Genomic DNA, 16,117 nt, shown 5'->3' with positions numbered 1-16,117 from the left:
AAACTTTTTTTTGGTTTAATCGATAGGTATTGATGAAGACAATACATTTCAGTTAAAATTTTTATTCTAGCATCAAAACTGCAGGAGCCACAGTTTTGGGCGGTTTGTGGGCGTTAGAGTGGGCGTGGCACTTTGCTGAAATAAACACGCGCTGCGTAAGAAGCTCAGGAATCTGCATGCCAAATCTCAATAGCCTAGCTCTTAAAGTTTCCGAGTTCTCAGCGTTCATCCGGACGGACGGACAGACGGACATGGCTAGATCGACTCGGCTAGTGATCCTGATCAAGAGTATATATACTTTATGGGGTCGGAAAGGCTTCCTTCTGCCTAGTAGACCCTTTTACTCTACGAGTAACGGATATAAAAATGTATTTATTTCTACGTTTTTTACTTACCTATGACTTTGTCAGGAACGGTAAACGCACGCTGTGTGTGGGTAGATGTGTTGCAGCAAATGTACACATGTATATGTCGTAGGGCACGCTCAACATTTTTTGGCTGAGATATATGTATACGTACATACGTTTGTGCGAACCAAAAATCTTAATCCACTTAATAATTAACACAAACTTTACTTTAGTTAGATTTCTGTTTATCCACTACGTGCATACTTACGTATGTATATGGATGCGTGTGACGGTACGCGCTAATTTGTTGGATTCTACGATAACGCAGTTCGGGTGAAACAATTTGATAATTTCAATTTAATTTTTATATGTAAATATTTATGTTTAGGCTATTTTGACTTTAACAAAGGTCCGAAGGTCCAAAGGTCTTTGCAATTATGAAATGGCACGCGTCGTGCTCCGTTAAAGAAGGGGAATCAATTGTACATACAAGTTATCCAACTCATGATCCCAGCCTCTTTACCCAATTTATAAACAAACTCTTCATATACAATTCTTAGCTGAGAACGCTTTCCAGCTCGAGCGCCCAGCCGACTTACCAAAGTCCTAAACAATTTCTTATAAACAGTTCTTAGCTGGGATCCCCTTACTCAGCGTTCCCACAGAATCCCAATTAGCTCCCCACTTCAATCGAAGTTAATTATTAAGATTCAATTGCTGGGTCCAGCTAATGTAAGCACAAGCATCCGGCGAGCCCCAAAACTGCAGCGTAATCCGTTTGGCAATTGAGCAGAGAATTTGATCATCCGATTTCCCGACTCTCTTGACTCCAACCCTTGTCCAGCTCTTAATGAGTTCCCCAATTCTCTTAAACCGAGGTTTGTTTATCAGATAAGCGGCCCTTGGCCAGGCAGTCCGTTTTTGCATCCGAGAAGATCGGTTGAATAAGAAAAGAATTGTGAACCGTTGAATAAAAGTCGATACTAAGGAAATGTTGTGAAGCTGTAACTTAGTGAATAAAAAATAAAAATAAATTTTTTTTAATAAATTCACGAGTGAAATAATTAATTGGCGCCCAACGTGGGGACACGCCTAAAAGCTTTAAAATAAATAGCAAACGGTTTTAAAGTGATAAGGAACTTGCGTGGTCAAATAAAAACCCAACCGACAAAAAAGATTGTGTTAAAAATAAAAGGAGGAAATTAATAAATGAAATAATCCCCTTTTACTCACAATAATCTGCTAATTAGTAATCGACATAATAAACCTTCGGTTTAACAAAAAACTAAACGATCTCAATAAATAAAACCAAACAATTTACAAAGTTAAACAAAAAATTTAAAAACTGTGAAAGTGAAAGCTGATACAAAAAATCTAAAAACTGTGAAAGTGAAAGCTGATACAAAAAAAAACAACTGAGAAACAAAATTCAAAAACAATTATAAATTCAAATATTAAATCCAACAAGAAGGAAGAGCTGAGGGCAATCCCTCGCTATAAATTAACGACCACAAAAATAAATAAAAGGAAGAGCTGAGGGCCATCCCTCGCTAAAAACAACCAAGAAGGACGACCCCAGCAGGATCATCAAAGGAAAACAGACGATATCACACTAAATCCAGAAGAAAAGAAAACAATTAGTGAGCGTATACTGTTTATTTTATATATTCTATTTAAGTAATATAAGCAGAAAAATTTAAATAAAATCAAACAAGGTGGAAGACCTCATTAACGATTTTGAAAGAATTCTCACCATGCCCCTACCACAACCTGCAATGGCTTCTAGCAGCCAAGCTAATAACCAAGTGAGCGATTTAATTGCACATATTGTAAATAATGAATTGAATCCCTTAAGGAATGAGATCGTGTGTTTAAATAAGCACAACTAAATCAAAATATAAAAAAGGTTGAAGATTTTCAAGTAGAAGTCATTGACCCAAATATTAAATGTGAAACTTCATTCGAAATTATCAAAGTCAGGGAATTCAAAGGAGAAGGAGACAAATATGTGAGTTGGAGGGAATCAGCAGAGATAGCCATGGAGAATATGCTAGAGGTAGCGAAGAATTATTTTCTGCATTGTCAATATTGAGAAACAAAATAACTGGTACAGCAAACGATGCCCTAACACACAACGGGACAGTATTAAATTTTGACGCCATAATGGCAAGGTTGCACTTTGTTTTTAGTGACAAACGTCCAATCCATATAATTGAACAAGACTTAGGAGTGCTAAGTCAAGGGAAACTGTCCATAATGAAATATTATGGGATAGTTAATAAAAAACTAACTCTTCTAATAAATAAAACCATTATGACTTACGACAGAAATAAACCATTAACTGCTGAAATGAACGAAAAACACAAAAAGACAGTACTAAGAGTATTCATAACAGGCCTCAACGGCCATATCTCAGACGTAATATTTTCTATGAATCCACCAGACTTAAATACGCCACCTACCGGCAGTAGACAGATTTAAGCGTTATGGGCGTTAGAGTGGGCGTGGCACATTTTTTTTGGATCAATCGATAGGTATTGACGAGACCAATACATTTCAGTTAAACTTTTTTATCTAGCATGAAAACTGTGGGCGTCACAGGTTTGGGCGGTTTTTGGGCGTAAGAGTGGGCGTGGCAAACTTTATTTTTGGTCAATGGATAGGTATTGACGAGAACAATACATTTCAGTAAAAATGGGATACAAAAATCCTGAGCGTGCCGTCGTTGAAGTATGCGACAAAATTTCAAGTTTGGGACTAAAAAATCCTGAACAAGCCGTCGTTGAACTATCCGACACCAATCAAATAAACAATATGAGTGAATCAATTGCAAACCAAAGAATGAATTTGGAAAATGAGATAATAAATATTATCAATAAAAAGCACTCGAAGATAAATATGCAAGTTCCTTTCAGGACTGATATTGGCGGTGAAGTAAACACCGGAAACGATAGAGCTATTTATAGGAAACAGTATCCCTATGCTCTATCGGCTTCAGATTTCGTAAACTCTGAAGTTAATCGCATGTTAAAAGAAGGAATTATAAGACCAAGCCAAAGCCCTTATAATTCTCTAGTTTTAGTGGTACCAAAAAAGGGTTTTAATGAAGATGGTACCGCAAAACTAAGATTAGTCTGGGTTGGAGTCTGGGTTTCACCAGATTCTCATGAAAGAAACGGACATTGAAAAAACTTCATTTTCTATAAATAACGGAAAATATGAATTCTTGAGAATGCCATTTAGGCTAACGAACGCTCCCAGAATATTCCAACGCGCAATGGATGATATTTTGAGAGAACAAGTAGGTAAAACATGTCATGTATATATGGATGACATTATTATATTTTCTAAAACAATAGAACAACACTACAAGGACTTAATCGTCATAATTAATATATTGCTGAACGCAAATATGAAAATTTCAATTGAAAAATTAAAGTTCTTCAAATTAGAAACCACATTTCTGGGTTATCAAAGTTCTTCAAATTAGAAACCACAATTCTGGGTTGTTGTTTCTCACAATGTAATCAAAACAGACCCCGAAAAAATATCTACAATATTAAAGTATCCAATTCCAAAAAACATTCGAGAGCTTAGAAGCTTCCAAAACCTTACCGGCTATTACAGAAAGTTTGTACAAAGCTACGCAAAAATTGCAAAACCGCTAACAAAGTATTTGGAAGGTCAAAATGGTAAAGTATCAAAAAAAATGTCCCGTAAAAAAAAATGTCCATACAGTTGGACGATTCAGCTGTAAGAGCTTTTAACGAGCTCAAAGATAATTTAATTGCACAAATCGAATTGGTACAACCTGATTATAATAAAAAATTCACTTTAACGACCGATGCATCCGATCTAGCTATTGGTGCTGTTCTTTCTCTGGAAGGAAAACCAATAACCTTTATTTCAAAAACTCTAACTAAAGCCGAACAAATATATGCAACCAATAAGAAAGAACTTTTAGCAATAGTTTGGGCATTTAAAAATTTGCGAAACTATTTATACGGCGTTAACAACATAGAAATCTATACAGATCACCAACCACTGTCTTTCTCGATCTCTCAAAAAAATCCAAACATCGAGATGAAAAGATGGTACTCATTCATTGAAAGTTACTCTCCCAAAATAATTTATAAAACCAGGATCTACCAATGTAGTTGCTGACGCCCTATCAAGAATTCAAATTAACAACCTAACGGACAGTAACGAGTCGGTCTCAGATCAAAACACTCAGCATTCTGCAGAGAGTAGTTTTGAGAATGTTATACAAGAAACCCGCAAACCCTTAAACCAGTTTAAGCAACAATTGCTAATAGCAACGGGGAGGTATAAAATACATGAGATGGTCAATATATTCGGAAATACCAGACATATAATAGAATTTGATACCCCGGAAAATTTGGTATCAATCTTAAGGGATTACATTCCTCATAATATAACTATAGGTGTTCACCGTACTTTAGAAGACTTATACAAAATTCAAAATCCACTTAAAGAAAATTTCACAAGTAAATTCCTATATACAAAAATATTTGTCCAAGATGTGGAAAACCCTGAGGACAGAGCATTAATAATAGAAGAAACTCATTGTAGAGCACACAGGGGACTGAACGAAAATTACAAGCAAATTAACAGACTATACTATTGGCCAAATTTGAACAAAAAACTCCAGGAGTACATAAAGAACTGTACAATTTGTAATAGTAACAAATATAATAGACACCCTGTACTAATTCCTATTGGTCAAGCACCCATCCTAAATAAAGAAGGAGAAAATTTGCATATCGACATATTCATTACTTGTATTGATTCATATTCAAAATACTTAGTTGTAAAGGAGATTCAAAATAAACTCAACATAGAAACCCAAATTTTAGAAATATTGCTACATTTTCCACTTGCTAAAACTTTAATGATGGATAACGAGCCTAGTTTTTCATCAACACAATTTAAATCCTTCGTACAAAGATGCGGTATTAATTTATATTTCGCAGATCCTCGCCATAGTACGTCCAATGGACAAATAGAAAGGGCTCATTCAACCCTTTCTGAAATTGCTCGTTGCATCAAAGATGATCTTAACTTAGATGATTATTCTGAAGTTTTAATTAGAGCAGCTCAGAAATATAACATGACTATACATACCATTACCAACCAAAGACCATACGATATATTATACAATAAAATCGAATATGATACTATCCCTCAGTTATTAAACCAGGCACAAGAGAAAATGTTAAATTCTCACAACAGAGGTAGAAAGGAAAAGGACTATCTCGTAGGGGAAGTCATATATGAGAAAAAACACGGGGAAAGGAATAAGCTTAACTCTAGATATAAAAACGAAGTAGTTAAGGAGAATTTACATAATAAGGTTATCATAAATAATAGAAATCGTACGATTCATAAAGATAACATCAAATCTTAAACACAGTTTGTCTTAAATTACAGAAAATGAATTCAATAATAATTGTATTATTGATAGTAGCAGCCACCAATTCCGAAATAATGGATTACACGAACCATGATTTATCCTCTACATGGATACAAAAAACATTCTTATTTATGATTTATACGCTGACCTATTTCATATAACTAATTTAAGTTTATATAAAGACATAATCAAACTCGAATCAACACACATAAACAAAAATAATAATTTAGATATTATTAAAATGCTCCTCTCACAAATTTTACCAAGTAGGGTAAAGAAGAATAATTGAATTAGGCACCCTTTGGAAATGGATAGCAGGGACTCCCGATCACGATGATTTGATAACGGTGCAAAACAAAATTGATGATTTTATCCAAAATAATAACAATCAATTTGTTATTAACTCTAAATTATTTAAAGAAATAAAAACCCTATCTGAGAATCTTCAAACAGTTATTTCAAATCAAGAATTTCCATTCAGAAAACACCCTATTCGCTTGCTCACTTACGATCTGATGAATTTAATGGATACAATTACATTAGAAAAAATAGATGTTTTTAACACTAAAATTCTAAACGCTGAAGAAATCCAAGAAATATATAAACACGAACAGAAACCTGTAGTAATTACTGACATATTAGATATATCAAAATTTAAAATCGCCATACACCAAGAATTAATTGTAATATATATAAAATACCCCATCATAACAAACCGTTGCGAAGTGTATAACGCAAGATCCATCTCACACAATGATGGAAAACTATTAATTGATAATAATGTCGCCAAATGTAACAATAGGTACTATGTAATTTCTAATTTTAAGACAGAATAATTATGGCACTTTAGGCCCAGAAAGTACTTGTTTTACTAGGCTACTAAATGGAGAAAAATCCGTTTGTAATAAAATCAGGAAATACAATATAAAAATTGATGTAATCCATGAAGGAGCCATTTTTATAAATGGTTATAATACTGTTAATGATACTCATTTTAATGGGTCATTTTAAATTACTTTTAATATTACTACTACAATAAATAATATACCCTACTCTAATCTGGACCATAAGATAATAGAATATATCACTGCTAAACAGTATAATGATTTTTTAGTATCCGAATATCTTATGTCAAATGATTCGGAAGTTTCATTTGATAACATTAACATATTAAACCCATTTGTTCAAATTAAACAAACTCAAATCCCAATAACATTTATACTGATCATATTAATTTTAATATATGTAATTATCACGCTTGTATTTAAATTCAAAAAATATCTAATATTCAAACCACGGCAAAATCATATTGACATAACCCCCGAAAATAATATGTCCGAAAATGAAAATACCACTGAGGATGAAATTATAGTCGAATTGACAAATCATCTAAATTCAGTTTATCCGAAACTTCCAATGAATCGGGACGATTCAATTTAGAAGGGGGAGAGTTATCCAGCTCATGAGCATTCTTAGCTGAGAACGCATTCCAGCTCGAGCGCCCAGCCACCTTACCAAAGTCCTAAACAATTTCTTATAAACAATTCTTAGCTGGGATCCCCCTACTCAGCCTTCCCACAGAATCCCAATTAGCTCCCCCACTTCAATCGAAGTTCATTATTAAGATTCAATTGCGCCGCAGTCCTCCTAACATAAACTAAGCTGGGTCCAGCTAATGTAAACACAAGCATCCGGTCAACACCCGGCGAGCCCCAAAACTGCATCGTAATCCGTTTAGCAATCAAGCAGAGAATTTGATCATCCGATTTCCCGACTCTCTTGAGTCCAACCCTTGTCCAACTCTTAATGAGTTCCCCAATTCTCTTAAACCGAGGTTTGTTTATCAGATAAGCGGCCCTTGGCTAGACAGTCCGTTTTTGCATCCGAGAAGATCGGTTGAATAAGAAAAGAATTGTGAACCGTTGAATAAAAGTCGATACTAAGGAAATGTTGTGAAGTTGTAACTTAGTGAATAAACAAAAAAGGAAGTTAGCTTCGGCAAGCCGAAGCCTATATATACCCTTGCAGTTATAATTATTAAATTTAAAAAAACAAAAAATTATATTCCCAATAGTATAAGATAATATGTCAAAAAACACCGAAGCTATAATTTGTTTTATATTATTTTCCCACCAATTTTCTGATCGTTCCTATGGCAGCTATATGATATAGTCGTCCGATTTTGATAAAATTAAACTCAAAATGCAGAACTAATTTAAAAATTTTATTTCCAAGCGTAGGAGGTTATATGTTGAAAAACACCGAAGCTATAATTTGTTTCATATTATTTTTCCACCAATTTTCCGATCGTTCCTATGGCAGCTATATGATATAGTCGTCCGATTTTGATAAAATTAAATTCGAAATTCAGAACTAATTAAAAAATGTTATTTCCAAGCTTATGAGTTTATATTCTAAAAAACACCAAAGATATAATTTTTTTAAATTTTTTTGTCCGATTTTTCCTATGGGAGCTATAAGATATAGTTGTCCGATCCGGCTGGTTCCGACTTATATACTACCTGCAAAAGATATACGACTTTTGGGAAAGTTTCAGCCCGATAGCTTTAAAACTGAGAGACTAGTTTGCGTAGAAACGGACGGACAGACGGACATGGCTAGATCGACTCGTCTAGTCATGCTGATCAAGAATATATATACTTTATGGGGTCGGAAACGTCTCCTTCACTGCGTTGCAAACTTCTGACTGAAATCAATATACCCTCTGCAAGGGTATAAAAAAACAAATGGAGACATTTCCTTGGTAACAGACTCGATAGAAAGCTACATGAATCCATTTTAGAAGTAAAGTTATTGCTTTAGCCTCAATTCGCACATTTTTGCATTTTACTAGAGTAAGCCCAAGTCAAGTTCCGTTTTGCGTACACAGAGGGAATTCTGACGTTGAGTTGAGAATGTTCTTAAAATGAGAACGACATTTTTTGAGCTCAAAATGTTATCATTGTGATTGATTCAAGTTAAGTTTGTTCTTAAAATTTGGTTAAATCAAAATTATTCTCAAAACATGAACGAAATGTTATACATTTGGCACGTGGTTCTTAAACCAAATTCAATTTGGTCTTATAATATCAAATAATTATGGTCAATAATATCAAAATGTTCTTAAAGTAAGAACGGAAAGGACTAAAAATAGAACAGCGTATCTTTTTTTTTTAACGCGTTAGTATCTTTCGGCTTGCAGTTAGCACGCGTTAGACCCTTCTTCTTTGCTCTTCTTCTTCTCTCATATTTATTCTTTTATTTCCAGCGCACCTTTACAATGCATTAATTTAGATTTATATATTTATAAGCATTTATATGTACTATAACGTTATATTATAGACCTATAAATAATCAAATTTAATCAAATTTCCTGCGCAGCGCACGTTTGTTTCAGCAGAGTGCCACGCCCACTCTAACGCCCACAAACCGCCCAAGACTGTGGCTCCTACAGTTTTGATGCTAGAATAAAAATTTTAACTGAAATGTATGGTTCTCATCAATACCTGTCGATTGACCCAAAAAAAAGCTTACCACGCCCACTCTAACTCTATTGCCGGTAGGTGGCGCACTTCATCCTCGCTATGCTGCTTGCATATCTCCATTTCCCTTAGGTCCATTTGGCAGAGTAACGGGTATCTGATAGTCGAGGTACTCGACTATAGCGTTCTTCCTTGTTAATTGATGTATATTTACTTAATATTAATAAAACAGTTAGGCTACTTGATGAACTGCACAACAGCAACAGATGCTAGGACACTGCTGAAGGATGTGCATGAGCCAAGCAGAAAGGTGTCGCTTTACAAAAAATTGCTGTGGCAATCTTGCTCTCTAGTTTACCCAAAGATTATGAGAACTTTGTCATCGCCATGGAAACTCGTGATAAGCTGCCCTCCCTGGAGCGGCTAAAGATCAAGTTGCTAGAAGAAGGAGAACGCAGTGCAAGCGAACCAGGTCCTTCCCGAAACGAGCAACAGGCATTCCAGGTCTAGGTGGAGCAGGCTCCAACTTCTGCGGTTTTGCAGAAAAAGAAGGCAAATGTACAGTGCTACAATTGTGGCCAGCGTGGTCATTACAAGAGGGAAAAGCTGCATATCACTAAGTCCTTCACGGTTCTGGCAGCGGCCGTAGCAAAGGACCTGGAACCTTCAAGATGGTGTATGGATTCAGGTGCAACCGCTCATATTCTTGCGTGCAGAGTATGTTAACAGACTACGTTTCTCAGAACGTGCCAACCGTACCCTTGTCGAGATGGCAAGAATCATGCTGTGGATGCCGACGAGCCATCCCATTCTTCCTGAACCATATCCTTGCTAAAAACGGACAAAATGCGGCCAGATGAATTCGAGAAGAAAGACATTTTGAGCGAAGAATTCCAAAGCGCAGAGGAGGCTGAATCCGAGCCGGTGGACTTACCGACAGAGTTCCAGAACGACGATGAGAATCGTGAGGCAGACGGACATCAGATGGAAGGCGTGCGGATCGGTCCTGGCAGACCAAAGCTGGTCCGAACTGGCAAACCCGGCCGTCCGAGAACTCTGTGACTACACATGAGTTTTTACTTCCTGGTACATACAAAGAAGCGACGATTGGCAAGCAGGCAGCTTACTGGAGAGAATCCATGGAAAAGGAATCCACCTCACTGGTAAAAGATGGTACTTGGATCCTCACCGATTTACCGGGCTTCAGCAAAGCGACTGTAAGCTCATCGTTTTTGATGCACGGGCCTTAGGGTTTGTGGTTCGAGTCCTGCCCATAAAGTATATATATTTTAATCAGGATCACTAGCCGAGCCGATCTACCCATGTCCGTCTGTCCGTCCGTCCGGATGAACTCTGAGATCTCGGAAACTATAAGAGCTAGACTATTGGGACTTGGCATGCATATTTCTGAGCTTCTTGCGCAGCGCAAGCTGCTTAACTGACTGTATTTTTCTTATCAATACCTATCGATTGACCCAAAAAAAAGTTTGCCACGCCCACTTTAACGCCCACAAACTTCAAAAAATCGTACATATGAACGTGGATATCTCCGAAACTATAAAAGATAGAGAATTAGGATTTCAGATTTAGATTCCGTAGCCTTGTACGCAGCGCAAGTTTGTTACGCAAATATGCCACGCCCACTCTAACGCCCACAAGCCGCTCCAGCATGTGGCACCCACAACTTTCATTTTTTCATCCTAGAAAAAAACTTCAACTGAAATGTATTAGTCTCGTCAATACCTATTGATTAACCCAAACAAAGTTTAGCACGCCCACTCTAACGCCCATAACGCTTAAGTCTGTCCGCCGCCTACATATCCATATATTGAGATCGCGGTTAGGTGGCGCATTACAATCTCGCTTTGCTGCTTGCCTATCTCCATCTTCCTTTGGTCCCTTTAGCTGAGTAACGGGTATCTGATAGTCGAGGTACTCGACTATAGTGTTCTTCCTTGTTTTTTATGAGCTTATGGTCGGGATATCTGGCTATGGCAATAATTGCGCTGCCTTTTTACACATTTTTCAGTTTGTTCGCCAAATCGAGAAACGTCCCAGCGTCTCCAGGGGACTGACAGTCTTGATGTGATCTCTGCTGATGTGACCCTGTCGCTCCCCAATTATGATTTGGTTTACTGATGGACTAATTTCCCGTCCGGCACTCTGATCATCCCGTAAATGTCATTGAGCTTCGGTGACATTGACACGAACAAAAAAGGATTGAGCTAGGGATTTGCTCGATATCAAAAGAATCGGGTTCCCTCAGGAAGCTTATCTCTATAAAAAAAGGTTCCTTAATTTAAAGCCGTTTGCAGCTGATGAGTAGTGTTGACTTTCAAAGACTTTCTTATACTTGGCTTTTCGCCCCTGTGTCTGGGCATAAGACCGTCCGAAGTTAATTAGATTCGGAACCCCGCTGTCCAAATAAAGAAAATTTCAAACCGGATGAGGGACCTAACAACATCCTAAGGCCCCCTGCCTTGACCTTTCTAGGGACGCTCTAGGAAGAGATAATAAGGAACACCCACATTATCTTTTCCAAATTATGGAATTATTTCATCGGCCCTGAAGTCCGCAAAGGAGGCTCATTGGCTGCAAAGTTATGTTTCTGTAATTTAATGTGTTAAAATTGGTTTGAATATTAATGAGGCTCATAGGACGACAAGATGAATGATAAAAAAAGGGGAAAGTACCGTTGGGGCTGTCACGAAAAGGGAGACCCAGTAAATGGAACTCCAGCCTTTCCAACTTTTTTGTTTCCGAATAACGACAAGTTCTGCGGTCTTTTAATTAATTTCGTCAAACTTTTTCTCATTCAAACAACGAGCTTTCTGTTTTCCTCCTAAGAAAGTAAACAATTTAAAATTTCGGTAGACTTGATAGCTAGATAACTTTCTACATTCTGTCACTAGAGGCAGACTGGTAGAACTGTACTTTTCAGGGAACGGCTAATGATAATTTTGAAATGGATAATATTAAATATTCATCGATATAGGATAGCCTTTGCTTAGGAAAGTTTCTGGCAAATCTCGAAACGCAACGCAAAGTTTTACCAGTTATTGGTAAATGCCGAAATACTCACCAAGGCGGAGGTTAGTCACTGCACTACTATAAATAATACGAGGTATAAAAAGCAGGAAATGGAGGCCAGCTTATTCCAGTCAACTTTAACTGTTCCGTTTTTTTTAGCACTTGTCTACTATTTATTTGTTTGCAAACCAAATGCATAGGCAGTCCGTCACACAATTTACTAAAAATATCTTACACTCGACCCAACACGGAAGAAAATATTTGCTTTGGCGGCACAACCAGCAAAAAGACCGACGGTCAGCGCACTTCAAAAGAAAATATCTCTGAGAGAGTTCGGAATGCTGGTTATTTGGTTCAGGTTGGGGTGAGATTCCCGAACGTGCGACCTCGTCCGTTTCTGCTGAATCCGTGTACAGGACTAACTTGTCCAGGTTGGCGAAACCGGGTTTAAAGTCTTCGACTTCAATGGAGTCCACATAAGTACAATATTATGCTAGTAATAAATTTCGGACAGATTCCACCACGTGCACGAAACAGCGCATGTGCTGTTCACCGGTGGAAACCCATCACTGTGGACTTGTCTATAAGAAAGAGCACCATCGATTCCCTTTACTTTTGGCTGTCATCTGTTGCTGCTGCTCCTTGGCAAATTTCATTCATGGGTTTACATATTTGCGCTCTCAATGGAAATTCTTTTATACAAATATATATTTTTGTACACGCCTTGCTTGTGCTTATTTCTAGTGTTTTGCCATAGGTGTTTTGTTTTTTCTAGTGTTATGTTTTGTATAGCAGATATTTTGACCTCTGCCTGCCATACCTCTTATTAAGAGTATTAGTATTAAGATTCCATTGGTTGTCTAGTGGGTTCTCAAAACAAGATTTGGCCACAAACCAAACCCTAATTTTTTTTAGACAAGGTCTGTTAATCTCTTGGTTTAAATTATTATACCCGTTACTCGTAGAGAAAAAACGAGTGTACTGGATTCGTCGGAAAATATGTATCACCTAGGGGGAAGCGTTTCCGACCTCAGAAAGTATATATATTCTTGACAAAGATCACTAGCCGAGTCGATCTAGCCATGTCCGGGTGTCCGTATGAACGCTGTGCTCTCGAAAACTATAAATGCTGCAATACTGAGATTAGGCTTGCATATTCTAAAGATTCCTGCGCAGCCCAAGTTTGTATCGTCAGTTTGCCACGCCCACTCTAACGCCCACAAGCCGCCCAAACCTGTGGCGCCCACAATTGTAAAGCTAGAAAATATTTTTTACAGAAATGTTTTAGTCTCGTCAATACCTATCGACTGACCCAAAAAAAAGTTTTCAACGCCCACTTTAACGCCCATAACGCTTAAATCTGTCTGCCATAACCATATCTCCATTTCCCCTTAATCCCTTTAGCTGGGTAACGGGTATCTGATAGTCGAGGTACTCGACTATAGCGTACCTCCTTTTTTTTGATGTAGCATTTAGAAATCCATGAGAGAGCCTAATGGTGGAATCAGTTATTGCACTAAGTAAACTCTCTAGAAAAACAAAGTTACATATCTGTAGATCTTTATATTTACGTAAGAAGTATACGTAACTATGAATTAACTTACAATGCTAGCTAGAAAACACTGATCAAGTAAAGATCAACAGCTTGTACATATTTGCCTTTCGGCAGCTGCAATTAAGACTACGATTAGCTTTAGTTGGGTTGGTACATAAAAGCCGGAGAGCCAAGACACCTTCCTTGAGTTCGAAGCGTAGACCAGCGGAGATGATTGCCACAACGGTGTGTTTTTACCTGGTGCTGTTGGCCATACTAATGGCGTTCCTGTCCCCCTCGGCAGATGGTTGCTTCATCCTGTTGGCATGCCTGTTGAGGTCCCCTTACTGTCCATACAACACCACGGCGTCTGGATAATAGCGAATATATTTTATTGTTGCCCCTTCCCACGCCGAATAAATACAATTTTGCTTTAAATAAACATATCTAATCCCAATAAATGTATATAAGTCTCTTTTAGAGAGTATCATTTTGTTCATAAGTTTATAACGCAGTAAAGAAGATATAGTGTATGCACTAAAATATTTCTTGGTCAAATTGACCAATGCAGATAGGTGTAAAACTATACAATACAATACTTCACTATTTAAACTCAAGCAAAACCACCGTTAAAAAAGTAATAAACTAGTCGATCATCGCTTTAAATTACAAATCTCTGATATCAACCTTTGTGACGAAAATGTATTATACGATCTACTAAGTAAATATTAATTTTTTAATTTTTTCATTCGGCACGCTGCAATACAATATGCCTGTGTATGTGAGAAACTGCACGACTTTCATGAAGCGTGCCAAATAAGAAAAATGTATAAACGTCTAACGATGGGTACTGACGAAAGCAATACATTTTTGTTTACATTTTTATCCTAGCATAAAAGCTGTGGGCGTCACAGCTTTGGCTGGGTTTGTTCGCGAAACAGACATGCACTGCGTATGAAAAAAGGAATTTAATTCTGAAATTTCAACTCTCTAGCTCTAATGTCCGTCTGTCTGTCTGTCTGTCCGTCCGTGTGAACGCTGTGATCTCGAAAACTATAATAGCTGGGCGATTGGGATTTACCATGAAGATTCCTGAGCTTCTTACGCAGCGCAAGATTGTTTTAACAGCCCAAGCCGCCCAAAACTGTGGCTCCTACAGTTTTGATGCTAGAATAAAAATTGTAACTGAAATGTATTGTTCCCATCAATACCTTTCGATTTACCCAAAAAAAAATTTGCCACTCCCACTTTAGCCCACAAACTTAAAAAAAACGCAAATATGAACTCGAATATCTCGAAAACTATCAAAGATAGAAATATTGGGATTTCAGATTTAGATTCCGTTGCCTTGTACGCAGCGCAAGTTTGTTACGCGACTATGCCACGCCCACAAACCGCCAAAACCTCTTGCGCCCACAATTTTCGTGCTAGCTAAAAAATTTTAACTGAATGTATTAGTCTCGTCAATACCTATCGATTGAACCAAAAAAGTTAAAGTGGGCGTATAGGTATTGATAAGAACAATACTTTTCAGTTACAATTTTTATTCTAGCATCAAAACTGTAGAAGCCACAGTTTTCGGCGGTTTTTATAGTTTCCGAGATCTCAGCGTTCATACGCACAGACGGACATGCCTAGACCGACTCGGCTAGTGATCCTGATCAAGAATGTATACACTTTATGGGGTCGGAAACGCTTCCTTCTACCCGTTACATACTTTCCGACGAATCTAGCACACAGAAAGGGAAATAACGAAACAGCCAAGGCCTTTAAAAAGGACGGCGCAAGCGCGACTGGGGACAGTTAATCAAGATACGCAGGCGAGGGTCGGCATACGCGAGATAATCTACGACACAAGGAGAACCAAAGTACAAGTGCGAGGATTTAATGGAGTGAGTGGTAGCGAGAGTACCGTTCCGCTAATGCTACAAGGCTGAGGATCTCAGAGATTGGATAGGAGGAACAGCAGAGGCGTTAAAGAGATCCCGGCAGGGTTAGCATGGAGAAGGACTGCGTGCACGGTGTCTGGCAAGACGGTGGACATTCTTAGTCCAGCAAGCTGTGCCGGATCGGTGCGAAGCATCGAGAAGCACAAGAGGCCGGAGAGCATCGAAAGCACACGGGGTCTCAGCCAGCTGACGATCACAACAATTTCAGCAAAAGCAAAACATTAAAGTTTTCCGATTTGACCCAACTGGACATCCTGTAATTTCTTGGGTCACGTGCAATAACGCAGTAAAAATCTGGTGGGACGAACACACAATATCTCTGAGCTAGCCGCAGCGTTTTT

At 37.7% G+C, this 16,117-nt stretch overlaps 2 protein-coding genes across 3 annotated transcripts in view; one reads left to right on the top strand and one right to left on the bottom strand.

The window, feature by feature from the left end:
- The window catches only part of CCHa2-R (CCHamide-2 receptor), a 69,661-nt gene extending 56,804 nt beyond the window's left edge, over positions 1-12,857 (bottom strand). The window contains exon 1 of one of the 2 annotated variants that reach the window (XR_005014018.3): positions 12,346-12,856. The gene's annotated coding sequence lies outside the window, so the exon portion shown is untranslated. Of the gene's footprint in view, positions 1-12,345 lie in introns of both variants that reach the window. The other variant, XM_036813992.3, reaches the window with a different exon arrangement.
- A 1,162-nt stretch (positions 12,858-14,019) lies between these two features.
- On the top strand, positions 14,020-14,302 carry LOC108010961 (uncharacterized). The gene has a single exon (XM_017075975.4). The coding sequence runs from the start codon at positions 14,059-14,061 to the stop codon at positions 14,203-14,205; it is 147 nt and encodes a 48-aa protein (XP_016931464.1). The 5' UTR covers positions 14,020-14,058; the 3' UTR covers positions 14,206-14,302.
- The last annotated feature ends 1,815 nt before the right edge of the window (positions 14,303-16,117 follow it).

This window comes from Drosophila suzukii, chromosome 2R (assembly GCF_043229965.1).
Source record: "Drosophila suzukii chromosome 2R, CBGP_Dsuzu_IsoJpt1.0, whole genome shotgun sequence".
Lineage (NCBI taxonomy): Eukaryota > Metazoa > Arthropoda > Insecta > Diptera > Drosophilidae > Drosophila > Drosophila suzukii.
The sequence above is the reverse complement of the archived record's forward strand: the minus strand, read 5'-3'. Positions and strand labels throughout refer to the sequence as shown.

What these genes read in the sequence shown, in the direction of transcription:
- LOC108010961 (XM_017075975.4), top strand. Translation starts at nt 14,059, where the DNA reads ATGATTGCCACAACGGTGTGTTTTTACCTGGTGCTGTTGGCCATACTA.